The following is a 15,347-nucleotide window of genomic DNA, read 5'->3' as shown; positions in this document are numbered from 1 at the left end:
ATGGGTTGATTCAGCCGTCTAAATCTAGCGTGAAATGCACCTTGAACAAAGTTGACAATGTCTAGGAAAGGATAGAAGTCTAGACTAGTTCATCAGTCATCGCCTACGCGGAGCATTTGATTGGACGCATTTTTCTAATGGTCGTCTCACTGCCGGGTGGGACCAATTATCTGCATAATATGACATCGGTAGACATTTGGTGAGTTGAGGCTTTGCGGGACACTTCTTGATCAACTGATGTGTATGTAGATTCACTGGCAAGAGAAGCGCGAGTGGTCTTCGTCTCTAACTTTCAACGAGAACGAATGCTCCCAGCCAAATCACCGTACCAGAGGCAGAATCTCCAGGCCCGCCTGTGGTGTTGAAACCTTCAGGATGGTATCCAAGTCTTGTCTATCCAAGTCTGCACGTCTGATCTACTCTACCAATGAGCCACTTTAACCCAAGTCCATCTATCTATCCGTCTAGGGTCTTCTTCCAACATCCGTCTACTATGCCTGTCTCACATACTCGACTTGACTCCGTCGACACCCACGTCCTTAACGGCCGGGCCTGATGCCGTGTCCTTCTTGCCCGTGCCCGCCGTGCCGCCGTTCGCGGCCGTATCTCTGTGGCTGTCGCCGTTGGCAATCTTGGCATCGGCAGAGCGGCCGCGGCGCGCGAGTGACTCGGACGTCTCGATGAAGGAGGCCTCGGTGCCAGATGAGGGATCGATGGTGTAGGTGCGCCATTCGGTGTTGGCCCAACCGGTGCCTGTGATCGAAAGATTAGTTGGATGCGTGAATGCTGGAGGGGCAGTTACAGCCACAATGGCATGCGCGAGGCTAGGACGAGAGAAACCATGTGGGAAGAAGGATGCCGAGGCGAAGCGGCGGGAAGGACAGCAAATGGCAAATTCATGCAGCGTTCCCGCGCTTCGGTTCCTGTCACGGCCGGCGCATAATAAATCTTGGACCTACCCTTGAATTGATCAAAGCCGTCCCAGTCGCCCGTCAAAAAGTGGAGATAGCCGCCGTGCGTCACGACGACGATTTCGACATCATCATCGCTGCTCCTGGCGGCTAACGCCCGCAGCCATTGCCTCGCGTCGCGGGCTCGCGCCTCGATTGCGGCGCTCTCGGGCGCCCATCTGCCCTTTTTCGAATTCCAGCCTTCCTCGACGAGGCTCAGGTCCACGGGCTGTCCATCAAACTCGCGCGCGACCTCTGCCGGATCGCTACCCGTGTCACAAGGCAGATCGCTCGTCTCCTGCAACTCGGGCAGGGCGATGACCTTGAGCTTCTTTTGCTCGATGACGGGCGAGAAGGCGAGCAGGGCGGTGTAGATGGTGCGTTTGATGGGAGAGGCAACGACGTGTGAGACCTGGGATTGGTACGGGAAGCTGTCGCGCAGGTCGTAGCATTGCTGTTTGCCGTGTTCGGTGAGGAGGGGATCTGGAAGCGAGTGGTTGTCTGGAGTCTGCAAGCCGAGCCGCGCCGGCGGCTCCATGATCAGTAGGCGAGCGGTCTAAATGGCGGGGAAGTACTACAAGATTGTGAAAGCCCTCGGCGTGGCGCACACAATGAATCTTTGGGGCCATGGTGTCGACGTTTAGCAGTGCGAAGTCAATTTGCTGAGCAGAATCGCAAGACGGGCTGGGAGCTTTTGATAGAATGTGCTGTGCTTGTTGAGAGAATGCTGAAGAAGAATCAAGGTCAAGGTCGAAAGAGAGTCGCGGGGAGATGGATTGATGACGACGAAAAGTGGGATCTAGGTATGTGGTGGGGTTTGACGCGGCGTGAGTCAGTGGAACGGACAGCCCGCCGACACCATGGAGTCGGGTGTTGAGGCTCTGCAATAACTCGCCGTGGCTAAGGTCTAATTCAAAAGTCACTGCCCGTGGTGAATTCTCGCGATATTGGGCTGGAGAAAGCTTTCGTCCAGACCGGCACGTAATCATCTTTCGATGACTTGTCCGCGCCGTCGGTGACCGTCGATGACGTTACGTCTCGGCATGCTGACATGGTTTTGAACGAAAATTCATGAATGGCACAGGGAAAAGAGAAATTTCCAGGCAGCAAAATTCCGGAAACGCAGAGTCCAAACAGCCTTGATGACATGTCTGAAGTCGGTGGTCGGGGCCCGCACAGCCGCCGTTTGAGAGGCGAGAGGTGCGGATGCATCCGCAACCGACAGTCAGAAATTGTGCAAGGGATTTGCAGGGCCTGGGATGCCCCTCGTTGTCAGTCGGAGCCAAGTCGCGGCCACGCAACACGGGCAGGTAACGGCGATGGCGTCTTGGTCGCAGGCGGTGCATGAGATGGGCGTGGGCATGTGCAGGTCGTGTCGTGTAGGTATACGGAGTACTGGAGTCGTGGATCGACGACCAGGAGAAGGAGACGGCGATGACGATGTGCAAAAAGAAGAGGCTAGGATGAGGCGGGAGAGCCGCAAGGTGCGCCCGCCATCAACGTGCATGGATCGAGGAGAGCTAGGCGTAGGGCTGCCACAATTGCTGAGCTGGTGATACACTTTTTTCTTCTTTGTCGCGCCAGATGGCCCTCTATTCGGCACCGTGGCTGGCGGGCGGCTACTGATCTGAATCATCATGCTGCGGCCTGCTGTGCGCTGCGCTGCGCTGCGGCCCATCTCCTGTACTGTACTGTACATGTAGGTATGTATAGAAGCTGATGTCATTCCGTTGCTTTCCTGGCCCCTAGGTAGACAAACCGCCATCCGAACTTCCGCTCGTTGCCCGTCGCCGTGACGTCCCCACCAGCTTTCGCTCCCAGCCATTCCCTGCACCCGCGACAAAGAATCACCTGGCGCCGCCCCTACAAATCTGGCCCTCTCGCTGCTGTCTGCTCGTGTGCGCGACAATCGCCTTTGTGCCCCCTCGCAAAATCATGAAGCTTCAGACATCCCTGGCCTCGCTGGCCGCCCTGACTGGCCTAGTCTCGCACGCGTCAGGTAAGCCGCCAGAAACTCAATTGCAATCAAAACACTCCTTTTGTCTGCTAACACGCACGTCAGCCGGCGTCGTTGCGCTTCCTCGCGATCCAAGTCCAGAGGAAGCTGCCGCCCTGGCCCTTGCCCCCGCTTTATACAAGCGTGGCTCTCCTGACGCTCCCAATGGCTACACTCCTTCCAGGGTCGACTGTCCGCCCTCAAGACCACAGCTCAGAAACGCCCTCGCTCTATCTCAAGAGGAGACTTCATGGCTAAAGTCCAGGCGCAATGTCACTGTTCCCGCCATGCGCGAATTCCTTGGCCGCCTGGCCATTACAGGCTTTGACTCGAACTCCTACATTGACAACCACGCGAACAACGACTCGGCCCTCCCAAATATTGCCGTTGCTGTGTCTGGAGGAGGCTACCGTGCCATGTTGAATGGTGCTGGTGCCGTTGCAGCCTACGACTCGAGGACGGAGAACTCGACTGGAAAAGGTCATTTAGGAGGCCTGCTGCAGTCGTCCACCTATCTCGCTGGCCTCTCGGGTGGAGGTTGGTTGGTAGGCAGCTTGTACACCAACAACTTTACTTCTGTGCAAGCAATCATCAACACCACGCCCGACTACTCTGGATCCTTGTGGCAGCTTGAAAATTCCATTTTTGAGGGCCCAGACACCGGAGGCTTCCAAATTCTCGACACGGCACAGTACTACAACAACCTCTACGACTCGGTCCAATCCAAGGGCAATGCTGGTTTCGATACCACCCTTACAGATTACTGGGGCCGAGCTCTTTCTTTCCAGCTGGTGAATGCCTCTGACGGCGGGCCAGCCTACACCTTCTCCTCCATTCAGGATGACACCACCTTCAAGCAAGGCAACGCGCCCATGCCGATTTTGGTTGCCGACGAGCGCAACCCAGGCCAGACTATTGTTTCCAGCAACGCGACCAATTTCGAGTTTACTCCGTGGGAAATGGGCTCATACGATCCGACCGTCTTTGGCTTTGTACCTCTTCGCTACATTGGTTCCAACTTTAGCGCCGGATCTCTCCCGACCAACGAGTCTTGTATCCGTGGATTCGACAATGCCGCCTTTGTCATGGGCACTTCGTCTTCTCTCTTCAATCAGTTCCTTCTGCAGATCAACTCGACGAGCGGTGTCCCGTCTGCGCTCAAGGGAGTCTTGACTTCTGTGCTTGAAAAGGTCGGCCAGAATGAGGAGGATATCGCTTCGTGGGAGCCGAATCCATTCTTTGGTTGGAACAATGCCACAAACCCCAACTCGGCTGACAAACAACTCACACTGGTCGATGGAGGCGAGGATCTTCAAAATCTTCCGCTTACGCCTTTGATCCAGCCCCTACGCAACGTGGATGTCATCTTTGCTGTAGACTCATCCGCCGACACTTCTGACCCAGGTGCCAACTGGCCGAATGGAACAGCACTCGTCGCGACGTACGAAAGATCCTTGAACGCCTCTCAGGCCAACGGAACCATTTTCCCCAGCATCCCAGACCAAAACACATTCGTCAACCTGGGCCTGAACAACAAGCCCACCATGTTTGGCTGTGACGCAGGCAACTTTTCGAGCAGCACCCCCATCGTCGTCTACGTCCCGGTGAGTGCCATCCCCAAATCTCACAAACCTATCACCTCTAACGTCGTCACAGAACTCGCCCTACGTCTTCAACAGCAACATCTCGACCTTCACCGACAGCTACACGGTGGCGCAGCGCAATGCCGTGATCGAAAACGGCTACAACGTGGCGACCATGGGCAACGGCACCGTCGACGCCGACTGGCCTGCCTGCGTCGGCTGCGCCATCATGTCGCGCAGCTGGAACCGCACAAACACGGCCGTCCCGGACATTTGCACCCAGTGCTTCGACCGCTACTGTTGGAACGGCACCCGCGCCTCCAACTCCCCGACCCCGTATCAGCCCCAGATGCGCCTCCAGGCCATCAACGTCAAGAGTGCGGCGTTGAAGCGCACAACTGTGCCGGCTGCGGCGGCGTTTGTGGGCGCTGTCGGCGTGACGGGCGCTCTCCTTCTCTAATTTTCTCTTGTGGGGGATTGGACTGGATTTTCTTCTTGGATTATGGGATTTGGACGGCATCTTGGGGTCATTTGGAGCCAGCATGGTTGGGCATGGTTTGGCATTATTGGGATCTTTTTCTTACTTACGACCATCCACCGACTTTTAGGTATTCTGCATATTTGCATGGACGCAGCAGCATTGGGCCTTTTGGCCATGGTGGACATGCCGCATTTCTGGCCAGTTGGATGACTTTTATGATTTGCAATTGAAGATATTCAGATTTTTGTGTAATCTAGGGCTTTTTTTGTGTGCTCGATCTTCTGCATGTTCGAAAAGAGATGGAATGACTATGTTACAAGTTGCAGGCCAAAGTGAGTAAAAGCTTCGCAAATCCACTCACCAATACTCTGCATCTATTTACAGCTTACTCTTAGTCTCATCACCACCACCAACCCCCATACCGACCTCCCTCAAATCCTTGACCCGCTCCCCCGGCCTCGAATCATCATGCCCCCACTGCCGCTCCCGCAAGCTCCACTCCTTCTTCAACCCCCTCGGCTTCCCCTCCAGCGCGTCAACAATGTAGCTCCCCATGGTCGGCAGAAACTTGAACGCATGCCCGCTATCCCCCGTGGCGAGCAGCAGCTGCGGGAACCGCGGGTGGCGATCGATCAGAAAATGGCGGTCGGCGGTATCGGTGCACCAGCAGATGGACGCGCCGACGATGTCGCGGCCGCTGAACTGCGGCAGCACGGCGTCGACGAGGCGCCGCATGCCGGCGAGGGCCTCGTCCGGGATGGGCTCTCCCGGGTGCTCGCTGGCGTAGTAGGGGACGGAGAAGTCGAGCGGCGTGCCGTCGCCGCGCGGCGACGTGGTGCGGCCGACGCGGTACTGGTAGCCCTGGAACTCGTTGCACAGCTTGAGGCGGCGCGTGGCGCGGTCGGGCTCGAAGAAGAAGCCCAGCTCGCGGTTGTCGACGACGGGGCAGCCGGCGAAGGCGGCGAGCTCGGCGTCGTCGCATTCGATGTGGCCCAGCGTCCAGCATTTGGACCACAGGTGAGGTGCCAGGAGCGAGGGGAGCAGGGCCGGTGAGGCGGCGCCGGTGCTGAGGATGTAGTGTGAGGCGCTGTGGATGGCGCCCGAGGCTACTTTGATGCCGAGCAGGGAGCCGGAGGGCGAGATGGAGAGGCCTGTCATTTGGCCTTCGGGCCCGCCGATGAATTTGACGCCCAGCTTCATGGCCTGCGTGCGGTCAGTCAGACTTCAAAAGTCGTCGAAGATGAGAGAAGAGGACAGCACTCACCTCGCTGCCAACCTTCTCCAACGCATTCCGCGCATGCGCCCATCCGGCCTGCGGGTTCCAAAACCCCTTCCAGTCCGCGATGCCCTTTGCTTGGGCTAGCTGGGGAACGTGCTTGACGATGTCGGCTTTGCCCTCGACAAACTCGACGCCTTTGGCCTGGTCTCGGTCGACTAGGTTTTGATATGCTTGCCGCAGGCGGCGAGCTGCTTCGGGGTCACCAGACGTGGTGACTAGCCATCCTGTCGAGAGGTCAGTGATGAGTTTTGCACAGGGACGATGTGGTACAACTTGCCCGTTTCGTGGAATATGCCGTCAAACATGGGTTGCCGCCATGCTTGTATGGCTTCAATGGCTAATGGTCGTGTTAGAAAGATCGGTAAACTTCGAATTGGTCTGACGAACCCATTTCCGAGTAGAGCTCTTCGTCATACTCGGTCCGTATTATCTTGTTCAAATCATAGGCGGCAGAATCGACCGAAGGAAAAGCTGGAATTCGGGTCAGGCGATGTACGTCCAGGTGGCGCAGATTAAACGTACGTCTCTTGTCCAAACAAGTGACATTCGTGTAGCCCCTCTTTGCCAACTCCAAGGCCGTCGAGGTGCCCCAGGTGCCGCTACCAATGACAATGACCGACTCATTCATTTTCAGGAGAGCAGGCGGGCGTTTGGGGATGCCGTTGCAAAGTGACGATAGTTTTTGTAGTCGAACGGGACAGCGGGCCAGCCACGCGAGTAGTGACCCCTGTCGAGCAAGCGATTGGCTTTTCGCTTGCACCTTCCAGTGCCTCGCGCAGCACCTCTCCCAACCGCCACACGGATAGCCATCGACCTCCAAACACTTGCAACTCACGCGCCCACCTCGAATCGACAATAGATTAGCCAACGGAATCCGAATGCAGATAGGCTTCGTTCGCACTTGGCCCGACGGCTGCCGGAAAACGGCGTCGCCTGGTTCATGTATAAGAGCTTATTCCCCGTGGGCGATATGGTGGCTGCTTGCTTGCTTGCTCCTCGCGCATGCAGCTATAACCCCACATCCAGAACGGGTTCCCGGTAGTGACAGTCACCCACCAGTATGAGTCCCACCAACAACGCGGCGACGGGCGCCGACGACATGGAGCCCAAGCGGCCGCCGACGGCCGTCGACGACGAGGACAGCACCACCAAGGAGCCGCGCGTCGGCATCACCAAGCTGCTGTCGACGCGGACGAGGGCCGAAGCCGAGCAGGCGACGGCGGCCGCCATTGAGCACATTGACGAAGAATACACGATTGATTCGGACAACTCGCCCATCCCCGAGGTGCGCGCCAACGTGCCCAACACGGACGACGTCCACCTGCCCGTGTCGACGTTCCGCATGTGGTTTCTGGGCATCCTCTTCACCGTCCTCGGCGCCGGCATCAACCAGTTCTTTAGCATGCGCTACCCCAGCGTCACCATCACGTCGCTCGTGGCTCAGTTGATTGCGTTTCCGCTCGGTTGCCTCCTCGCGAGGACGCTGCCGGTCAAGCAAGTGCGCGTTGGGCCCTGGAGCTTCACGCTGAACCCGGACAACGAGTTCAACATCAAAGAGCACGCCGTCATCACCATCATGTCGAACCTCAGCTTCGGCGGGAGCTCGTGGGTATGTTGTTCCGCAAATCCCAGGTCAGTCCAGACAAAAAGAACAGCAACTGACAATATAACAGGCTACCGACATCATCCAAGCTCAAAAGGCAAAGCCGTTTTACAACGTGCAAGCCCCGACGGGCTACCAGTTCCTGCTTGGCCTGACGATGCAGCTTTTCGGTCTCGGCTTGGCCGGCATGTGCTACAGGTTCCTCATCGAGCCGCCGCACATGGTGTGGCCGCAGACGCTGGCCAACGCGGCGCTCTTCGAGACGTTGCACAGCCGCGCGAACCCCGTGGCCGACGGCTGGAGAGTCAGTCGGTACAAGTTCTTCCTGTTCATTTTCATCGGCGGCTTCTGCTGGTACTGGTTCCCCGGCTTCATCTTCACTGGTCTGTCGACTTTTGCGTTTATCTGTTGGGCTGCTCCCAGTAAGTGATTTCTCGCCTGTTTGAGGAACGCAACTAACTTTTTGGCAGACAACAAGGTCGTCAGTGAGTTTTGAAACAGATCGTTTGTGTGAGCGCAGCTGATTAATGCAGACAATCTCTTCGGGATGAGCACTGGGCTGGGATACATGCCAGTGACGTTTGACTGGAGCCAAATCGCCTACAACGGATCTCCGCTCGTGGTGCCCTTTTGGGCACAGGCCAACGTCTTCGGCGGCTGGCTTTTCCATTTCGCCATGGTCGCTCCCATCCTGTACTATACCAACGCGTGGTGGACGAGCTACATGCCCCTATCTGGATCCGACAGCTACGACAACACCGGATCCAGCTACAACGTGACCAAGATTATTGACGCCAAGGCTAACTTTTTGGAAGACAACTACAAGGCGTACAGTCCGGTTTTCCTGCCGGCCACTTTTGCCCTGTCGTATGGTGTCTCTTTTGCTGTCATGTCTTGTCTCCCTGTTCACACTTTTCTCTACCACTTTCAGGATATGGTCAAGGCCGTTAGGGGGTCTGACAAGAAGGACGTCCATGTGAGAATGATGAGACAAAAGTGAGTCTGTTGCGATCTCTTCAGTCGGTCTTTGATGCTAACCTACCCCTTCACAGCTACGCTACGGTGCCTTGGTGGTGGTTCCTCATCATGACCATCATCGTCCTCGTCCTCACAATCATCACCATGGAAGTTTACGACACGGAAATGCCCGTGTGGGGCATCATTGTCGCCTTTGGCATGGCCTGTCTCTACATTGTGCCCGTCGGCACCGTCTACGCCATTGCCAACCTCAACTCCAACGTCCTGACAGTCCTCGGCGAGATCATATCCGGCTACCTGCTGCCCGGCAAGCCGATCGTGATGCTCATCTTCAAGGCAAGAAACCCCAACCACACCCCACAATTCACCTTATCGTCGTCGACTAACACCAGCAACCACCACAGTTCTACGCCTACTCAGCGCTCTCACAAGCCATGAACTATCTCAGCGACATGAAGCTAGGGCTGTACATGAAGATCCCACTGCGGACGCTCTTCATCGCGCAGCTAACAGCCTGCATCGTGGGCACGGTGACGCAAAACGCCGTCGTCATCTGGATGCTGGGCCACATCAAGGGCATCTGCGAGACAGACCAGGCCAACGGCTACACGTGCCCGCAGGGGCGGGTCAACTTCACGTCGAGCATCGTGTGGGGCGCCATCGGGCCCTCGCGGCTCTACAGCAAGGGCAAAATCTACTCGGGCCTGCTGCACTTCTTCTGGATCGGCGCCTCGCTGCCCGTCCTGTCTTTCTTCCTCAAGAAGAAGTTCCCCCGCAATAAGCTGCTGCGCTGTATCCACTGGCCGCTGTTCTTTGCTGGTACCGGCAATTTGCCGCCGGCTACGGGCATTAATTATAGTACGGCGTTTGTTGTCAGCTATATTTTTAACAAGTATATCAAGGGCCGCTTTCGTGAGTTTTCTCCCTTCGTCCCTCCCTCCCTCCTGCTCTTTCAACGCCATGGCTTTCTCGAAACTGCTGAGCGACTGACTGACATACCCGCGCAGCGCACTGGTGGGCCAAGTACAACTACGTGCTGTCAGCGGCACTGGACTCGGGCGTCGCCGTCTCGGCCATCGTCCTCTTCTTCACCGTCATCTTCCCCGGCGCCTCGCTCAGCTGGTGGGGCAACACAGCGTCGGACAACACGGTCGACGGCAAGGGCACGCCGTGGAAGGAGCTGGCGGCCAACACGACGTTTGGCCCGGCTTCGTGGTGAGCCGTGAGAGGGTGAGCGTGCGAAGTTGGGTTGTTGCGCTGTGCTTGGCATGCGGATCTTTTGTCGTGGTGCTGCTGCTTCTGGTGTGCAAAATGGATAGGCTGGTTTGGGTGAGTTGCGTGTTTGTGTGTTAGTGTTGTAGGCAGGGCAGAAAACTGTACAATCTTTAGGTGGTCTAGTTCTTGGACATGGTCTTAGCAGTTTCTTTGAACTGCAAGGAAGCTGGCTTGACGAGCGACTTGATGGAAACAAGGATGCAGTATGATTAGGCTAAGTACAGGCAGTTTACAGTATGAGCGGCAAGGCCGGGAATATCCGGGCCTGTAGAAAAATCGACAAAGTTGGTATCATAATGCTCCCGACACGCCAACGATTGGCCACCGCAAAGGCGCCGCCGCTTACTTTTGCTCCTCCTCGACCGTCCACTCCGTCCGACCCAACCTGACAATGTCGCTCTGGGCGACGACCCAAACACCCTTGTCGCGCCTGCCATCGACGCACAGCTCGCCGGCGTGAACGGCGGCGCGCGCAATGACCTCGGCGTCCTGGGCCCAAAAGTCCTTGAGGCTGTTGGACAAGCAGCCGGCCAAGCCGGCGACCTTGCGGATGGCGAACTCGGCGGGGCGGCTGTCCTCCCTGTTGCCGACAATCAGGCCGGGGCGCAGGATGACGGTGTGGTCGAAGCCGAGCGCCTTGACGGCCTCCTCCAGCTCGCCCTTCATCTTGGGGTAGGCGCCCATGCCGTTGGGGTTGGCGCCCGCCGTCGACACCAGCACGTACGTCGTGATGCCGGCGTCCTTGGCCGCCTTGGCCAGCGCCAGGTTGAGGTCGTAGTCGATGGCGCGCTGCTTGTCGACGCCGCCGGCCTGCGCGCGCGTCGTCCCCAGCGCCGAGAAGAAGACGCTGGGTTGCGGCGCCGGCGACGGCAGCAGCGTGGGCCATGTCGCCGTGTCTTGGACCGTGGCTGGGTCGGCGGGCAGCGTCGAGAGCTTGGGCGACTCTTGTCGCAGCCTGCGGCGCGCAAACGCTGAGACTTGGGAGAATGCTGGGTGGTGGACGAGGGCGTTGAGGATGTTGCCGCCCTGGAGAGTGTTAGCGGCAGAGACTGGTTCGGTGATACCTGGACGTACTACGAGGCCGGTAGAACCAGCGAGGAACGCGTTGATGTTGGACATTTTGTGGACTGGACGGGAGCAGAGGTCTTTGGAGAATTGGTCAAGCAGGAATTCTGGCAGCCTTTAAAAAGCCATGAAGGCGATGATAAAGACTAGATGCCCCAGGAAAGTAATCGGCCTTGTCAGGCGTGCAGCGATGACGCGACGAGCAGCCCAGGGCCGGTCCGCGGCGTTAAGCGGAGTTGGCGCCCACGCTCTCCCTCACCACCAAACCAAAAGCAGCCATATCCTGGCTCGACACCTGGGCTGTGTCCCAAAGGCCGCGCAACGGCACCAACTACACCAACACCTTCTCCCACCCTCGCCAATGACCATGGAATTGCAACAATTCCATCGCCATGCTCCTTCCCCGCCGATACGCCCGCCTCTCGCGTCTGCCGCGCACGCTTTTCTTTGACATCCTCCCCCTATTCCTCGTCGTCTACAGCGTCATCGAGGTCTTGTCCATCCGGGGCAACCTCGACGCCGCCGACATTGCCGCCAAGGCCTCTGCCATCGTCACGCCCAAAGGCGAGAAGATCTTCATCTCCAGCATCCACCTGCACGACGAGCAGCTGCTGCGTTGGCACTGGAACAAGGCGCTGCTCGCCCTCGTCGAATCCCTGGGCCCCGAAAACGTCCATGTCAGCATCTATGAGAGCCACAGTCTGGACAACACCAAGGGCGCGCTGCGCGAGCTGGCCGACGACTTGGAGAAGATTGGCGCCCGCCGCTCCATCGAGCTGGATGAGACGACCCGCGCGCAGACCGTCATGGGCAACTCGGAGGAGCCGGGATGGATCATGACGTCCCGCGGAGAGAAAGAGCTCAGGCGCATACCCTACCTGTCAAAATTGCGCAACAAGACTCTGAAGCCGCTGGTAGACTTGGAAAAGCAGGGAGAAAGATTTGACAAGGTCATCTTCCTCAACGACGTCGTGTTCAAGGTAAACCATTGATGGAACACTGCTTCCAAGCAAAACTATGCTGAACGGAGCCCCCCGTAGGCCGAAGATGTCATCAACCTTCTCGCTACCAACGGCGGCAAGTACGCCGCTGCGTGTGCGTTAGATTTCAAGGTCGCGCCCCTGTTCTATGACACGTTTGCTCTCCGAGACGCCGACGGACACGAGCCCATATCCATATCTTTTCCGTACTTTCGCTCTGCCACGTCGCGCCGCGCCTTCACGAGCGGCAACCCGGTGGTCCCCGTGTCGAGCTGCTGGAACGGTATAGTTGCCATGGACGCCGTGCCCTTTTACACGGCGCTCAACCCGTTGAGATTCCGTGGCTTCGAGGACGGTTTGGCAAAGGAGCACGTCGAGGGCAGTGAATGCTGCCTCATTCACGCAGACAATCCTTATTCAAGTGCTCACGGCGTCTTTGTCAATACGGCCGTGCGCGTCGCGTACAACAAAGAGGCCTACGAAGCGGTAAATCCCACCGACGGGCCGTGGGTTTCTTCATGGGATATCTTCAAAGGCATGTGGAAGAACAGAACGCTCAGACTGCTCAAGCTCGGCGGTGATAGGAAGGAAATGGCCGTGAGGGCGCGGATAAAACATTGGGAAAAGATTAACGACCGCGACGAGCCGGGAGACTATTGCGCGATAGACGAGATGCAGGTTTTGCGCCTGGATGGCTGGGCTCACGTCTGAAGTCATCTTGTCTCGAGAAGTTTTAGATTGCTGAAAAGATTTGCGTAGATAATCGATTGCTCGTAGCATTTCTCGACCTGAAATGAAAAAGAAGACTCCGCCTGCTCCGCTCGAATACCCATCCGGCCCTTGGGCTCATAAAAGCAAAAGAAACAACACCGGCCTCGTTCAATTTTGCGATCCTGATCAAGCCGCTGAAAAGAAGAGAGAGAAAGGGGGCAATTTTGATGCCCCTGACGACATGTTTGTCTGTCTCTGATTTACAGATTCGGTTTTCTGGCTTGGTGTCAGCCGTCGCAAACATCTCGTCTGAAGGAGAATCATGCTACTGACACTTCCGGAGAAGCATCGATGGCGAGCGAGGGGGCTTCGGCGCTCTTGCCCCTGGCCCGCTCGAGCGCCAGCCGCCGGACGTGTTCGGTCATGTCGTACCTGCGGAGCAATAGTCAGTCTCGGGTTTGCAGAAAAAAGGGGGTATAGCGACGACTCACTCGTTCATCTCCTCAATCGTCAGCTTTCCATTCTCGTCGGCAACCTTGTAGCGCGAGCTGTTCTTGTTGGAGGAGAAGCCGATGCGCTCGCTGATGTTGACGCGGGCGCGGGCGCTGGCGTCCTGCACGCGCGTGGCGCGCGACTTGCGGATGTCCTCGTACATCTTGAGGCCGGCGTTGACGTCGCGGGTGAAGCCGTACTCGGGGCCAAAGACGAGACCCAGCGCGGCGGCGTCCTCGATGGCCTGGCAGGCGCCCTGGCTCTGGTCGGGCATCATGGGGTGGGCGGCGTCGCCCATGATACAGGTGCGGCCGGCGTGCCAGCGCGGGTACGGCTGGTGCACCCACAGCCGCCACGGCTTGATGTCCTCCGAGTTGCGGAACAGCTCCAGCAGCCGCGGGTCCAGGTCCGGGTACGGCGACAGGATCTCCTCGACCGTCGCCGTGTAGTTCCACCCCTCGCCGCCGTGCTTGCCCTTGGCGGTGGGGAAGAAGCAGTAGAAGGAGTTGACTTCGCCCTCGCGGCATGGCGAGTACACGATCTTGTCGATGCCGTCGCCGCCCCAGAATTCGATGGCGCTGTTGGGCGTCAGGTCCAGCAGGCCCAGCCGGTGCACGTCTTCGGTCTTGACGATGCAGTGCAGACACGTCGAGTCAGAAAGCTTGCGCTCGGGGACGATTCCCAGCGTCCGGCGGACGGCAGACTGGGTGGCGTTAGCGGGGGTTGACTCGGGATATAAGGGGTCGCGGAGTCAGGGGTGATTTTGTGGGGGGTCTTCTCAGGGGGTCTTACGCCAATGCCGTCAGCGCCAATGATGAGGTCGTGTTTTGCGACGACGCCGTTCTCGAAGTAGACGATGCCCTTTTCGTGGTCGATCTCCGAGCACTTGTGGTCGACCTTCAGCTCGGCTGCGGGGCCCTCGCCTTCACCCACGGCCGACTTCATGAGCATTTCGTGCATGTTGACGCGGTGGAACATGTTGTAGACCTGTTGATATATCAGTCACATGTCCAAGAAAGTTGGAATTGAAACAATAAAGGGCGCGAGCAATTCAATCGACCCCATCAGCCCCCTTGCGCTCTTGAACTATTGCCCATGATGGCTCGGATACAGGGCGAGAGGTCGCTGAGTGTCCAGCACAGACCACTCGCGCCCCAACTTGAAGGGAGGAAAAGATGGAAAAACATCAAAACTTACATATCCCCAGCGGTCCTTGTAGTCGCCCAGGTCGTAAATATCTTGCACTTGGCCCGTCTTCCAGTCGTGAAGAATGAGCTTCTGCAAGATGACAGGTCGGCCGACGGGCACGTCGACTTTCCATTCCTCCAACCACCGCGTGCCGTTGGCAGCGCAGCTGATGGAGGCACCGACTTCGCCAGCGTAGTGAGCGCGCTCGTAAATGGTGACTTTGTGACCTGCTCTCCGCAGGGCCGTCGCTGCTGCAAGACCACCTAAAATACAATCAGTTGGCAACTTTCGAAAGGCAGATGTTTGGCGAGAGATGATTACCGATTCCACCGCCAACGACCGCAACGTCCAGCTGTGTCCAAGTGGCTGCCATGATGCTGAGGAGGAAGATGTAAAGGCAAACTCAGAGACTAGAGAAGCAAGCAGATTTGCAGAGTTTCAACAAAGAGGACGCGGACGGCTGTTGGTCAATATAGATTGGCGCTCAGTCGTAGTCATCCGCGCCATTCTTAAATGATCCCAAAACATCCGATACGCCTAGTCTAGCCTTGCGTCCCCGTTTTCCTCGCGATGCTCGACCCAACGGGCTACTCATCGTCGACGAGCTTATCTCGTACATGGTAAACCGCATTGGTTCGCTGGAGGGCGGCGGCGGTGATGCGGTGCGGTGCGGTGCGAGCGGTGCGATGCGTCGCGGCGGAGGGTATTAGCCGCAACGTAGACCGCGGCAAGCCGAGGCGGCTAATGCACTCTCGCTAGCGGTTGT

General features: G+C 57.6%; 7 protein-coding genes across 7 annotated transcripts; 3 read left to right on the top strand and 4 right to left on the bottom strand.

The window, feature by feature from the left end:
• Positions 1-121: 121 nt before the first annotated feature.
• On the bottom strand, positions 122-2,119 carry J3D65DRAFT_629099 (histidine phosphatase superfamily). Its single transcript, XM_066800709.1, has 3 exons — positions 1,529-2,119; positions 960-1,458; positions 122-753 (listed from the first exon to the last, which is right to left on the bottom strand). The coding sequence occupies exons 1-3, from the start codon at positions 1,937-1,939 to the stop codon at positions 503-505; spliced, it is 1,161 nt and encodes a 386-aa protein (XP_066653544.1). The 5' UTR covers positions 1,940-2,119; the 3' UTR covers positions 122-502.
• Positions 2,120-2,533: 414 nt separating this feature from the next.
• J3D65DRAFT_629094 (lysophospholipase catalytic domain-containing protein) lies at positions 2,534-5,347 on the top strand. The gene is made up of 3 exons (XM_066800708.1): positions 2,534-2,949; positions 3,013-4,550; positions 4,603-5,347. Exons 1-3 carry the CDS (start codon positions 2,886-2,888, stop codon positions 4,987-4,989), a joined length of 1,989 nt encoding a protein of 662 aa, XP_066653543.1. The 5' UTR covers positions 2,534-2,885; the 3' UTR covers positions 4,990-5,347.
• On the bottom strand, positions 5,247-6,944 carry J3D65DRAFT_629091 (FAD dependent oxidoreductase). The gene is made up of 5 exons (XM_066800707.1): positions 6,812-6,944; positions 6,677-6,760; positions 6,567-6,626; positions 6,275-6,513; positions 5,247-6,213 (listed from the first exon to the last, which is right to left on the bottom strand). Exons 1-5 carry the CDS (start codon positions 6,915-6,917, stop codon positions 5,389-5,391), a joined length of 1,314 nt encoding a protein of 437 aa, XP_066653542.1. The 5' UTR covers positions 6,918-6,944; the 3' UTR covers positions 5,247-5,388.
• Positions 6,945-7,088: 144 nt separating this feature from the next.
• Positions 7,089-10,435, top strand: J3D65DRAFT_629090 (small oligopeptide transporter, OPT family). Its single transcript, XM_066800706.1, has 7 exons — positions 7,089-7,898; positions 7,963-8,314; positions 8,363-8,377; positions 8,426-8,888; positions 8,945-9,206; positions 9,275-9,782; positions 9,878-10,435. Exons 1-7 carry the CDS (start codon positions 7,350-7,352, stop codon positions 10,087-10,089), a joined length of 2,361 nt encoding a protein of 786 aa, XP_066653541.1. The 5' UTR covers positions 7,089-7,349; the 3' UTR covers positions 10,090-10,435.
• On the bottom strand, positions 10,328-11,392 carry J3D65DRAFT_629082 (uncharacterized protein). The gene is made up of 2 exons (XM_066800705.1): positions 11,220-11,392; positions 10,328-11,171 (listed from the first exon to the last, which is right to left on the bottom strand). The coding sequence occupies exons 1-2, from the start codon at positions 11,262-11,264 to the stop codon at positions 10,488-10,490; spliced, it is 729 nt and encodes a 242-aa protein (XP_066653540.1). The 5' UTR covers positions 11,265-11,392; the 3' UTR covers positions 10,328-10,487.
• An 87-nt stretch (positions 11,393-11,479) lies between these two features.
• J3D65DRAFT_629080 (cryptococcal mannosyltransferase 1-domain-containing protein) lies at positions 11,480-13,091 on the top strand. Its single transcript, XM_066800704.1, has 2 exons — positions 11,480-12,190; positions 12,251-13,091. Exons 1-2 carry the CDS (start codon positions 11,603-11,605, stop codon positions 12,899-12,901), a joined length of 1,239 nt encoding a protein of 412 aa, XP_066653539.1. The 5' UTR covers positions 11,480-11,602; the 3' UTR covers positions 12,902-13,091.
• J3D65DRAFT_629076 (uncharacterized protein) lies at positions 12,914-15,067 on the bottom strand. The gene is made up of 5 exons (XM_066800703.1): positions 14,903-15,067; positions 14,591-14,844; positions 14,186-14,380; positions 13,393-14,096; positions 12,914-13,333 (listed from the first exon to the last, which is right to left on the bottom strand). Exons 1-5 carry the CDS (start codon positions 14,952-14,954, stop codon positions 13,222-13,224), a joined length of 1,317 nt encoding a protein of 438 aa, XP_066653538.1. The 5' UTR covers positions 14,955-15,067; the 3' UTR covers positions 12,914-13,221.
• Between the last annotated feature and the right edge of the window lie 280 nt (positions 15,068-15,347).

This window comes from Phyllosticta citribraziliensis (genome assembly GCF_038025025.1).
Source record: "Phyllosticta citribraziliensis strain CPC 17464 chromosome Unknown J3D65scaffold_8, whole genome shotgun sequence".
Lineage (NCBI taxonomy): Eukaryota > Fungi > Ascomycota > Dothideomycetes > Botryosphaeriales > Phyllostictaceae > Phyllosticta > Phyllosticta citribraziliensis.
Note: the sequence above shows the minus strand (reverse complement) of the source record. Positions and strands in the feature narration are given on the sequence as shown.

What these genes read in the sequence shown, in the direction of transcription:
- J3D65DRAFT_629099 (XM_066800709.1), bottom strand. Translation starts at nt 1,939, where the DNA reads ATGATTACGTGCCGGTCTGGACGAAAGCTTTCTCCAGCCCAATATCGC. An exon ending in CCGAGGGCTTTCACAATCTT is followed by an intron (nt 1,459 to 1,528) that starts GTAGTACTTCCC and finishes CTCGGCTTGCAG; the next exon opens with ACTCCAGACAACCACTCGCT. An exon ending in CGGCTTTGATCAATTCAAGG is followed by an intron (nt 754 to 959) that starts GTAGGTCCAAGA and finishes TTTCGATCACAG; the next exon opens with GCACCGGTTGGGCCAACACC.
- J3D65DRAFT_629094 (XM_066800708.1), top strand. Translation starts at nt 2,886, where the DNA reads ATGAAGCTTCAGACATCCCTGGCCTCGCTGGCCGCCCTGACTGGCCTA. An exon ending in CCTAGTCTCGCACGCGTCAG is followed by an intron (nt 2,950 to 3,012) that starts GTAAGCCGCCAG and finishes CACGCACGTCAG; the next exon opens with CCGGCGTCGTTGCGCTTCCT. An exon ending in CCATCGTCGTCTACGTCCCG is followed by an intron (nt 4,551 to 4,602) that starts GTGAGTGCCATC and finishes ACGTCGTCACAG; the next exon opens with AACTCGCCCTACGTCTTCAA.
- J3D65DRAFT_629091 (XM_066800707.1), bottom strand. Translation starts at nt 6,917, where the DNA reads ATGAATGAGTCGGTCATTGTCATTGGTAGCGGCACCTGGGGCACCTCG. An exon ending in AGAGCTCTACTCGGAAATGG is followed by an intron (nt 6,627 to 6,676) that starts GTTCGTCAGACC and finishes CACGACCATTAG; the next exon opens with CCATTGAAGCCATACAAGCA. An exon ending in TGGAGAAGGTTGGCAGCGAG is followed by an intron (nt 6,214 to 6,274) that starts GTGAGTGCTGTC and finishes GACCGCACGCAG; the next exon opens with GCCATGAAGCTGGGCGTCAA.
- J3D65DRAFT_629090 (XM_066800706.1), top strand. Translation starts at nt 7,350, where the DNA reads ATGAGTCCCACCAACAACGCGGCGACGGGCGCCGACGACATGGAGCCC. An exon ending in GTGAGAATGATGAGACAAAA is followed by an intron (nt 8,889 to 8,944) that starts GTGAGTCTGTTG and finishes ACCCCTTCACAG; the next exon opens with CTACGCTACGGTGCCTTGGT. An exon ending in GTATATCAAGGGCCGCTTTC is followed by an intron (nt 9,783 to 9,877) that starts GTGAGTTTTCTC and finishes ATACCCGCGCAG; the next exon opens with CGCACTGGTGGGCCAAGTAC.
- J3D65DRAFT_629082 (XM_066800705.1), bottom strand. Translation starts at nt 11,264, where the DNA reads ATGTCCAACATCAACGCGTTCCTCGCTGGTTCTACCGGCCTCGTA. An exon ending in CTGGTTCTACCGGCCTCGTA is followed by an intron (nt 11,172 to 11,219) that starts GTACGTCCAGGT and finishes AACACTCTCCAG; the next exon opens with GGCGGCAACATCCTCAACGC.
- J3D65DRAFT_629080 (XM_066800704.1), top strand. Translation starts at nt 11,603, where the DNA reads ATGCTCCTTCCCCGCCGATACGCCCGCCTCTCGCGTCTGCCGCGCACG. An exon ending in TCAACGACGTCGTGTTCAAG is followed by an intron (nt 12,191 to 12,250) that starts GTAAACCATTGA and finishes AGCCCCCCGTAG; the next exon opens with GCCGAAGATGTCATCAACCT.
- J3D65DRAFT_629076 (XM_066800703.1), bottom strand. Translation starts at nt 14,954, where the DNA reads ATGGCAGCCACTTGGACACAGCTGGACGTTGCGGTCGTTGGCGGTGGA. An exon ending in TTGGCGCTGACGGCATTGGC is followed by an intron (nt 14,097 to 14,185) that starts GTAAGACCCCCT and finishes AACGCCACCCAG; the next exon opens with TCTGCCGTCCGCCGGACGCT. An exon ending in ACGATTGAGGAGATGAACGA is followed by an intron (nt 13,334 to 13,392) that starts GTGAGTCGTCGC and finishes ATTGCTCCGCAG; the next exon opens with GTACGACATGACCGAACACG.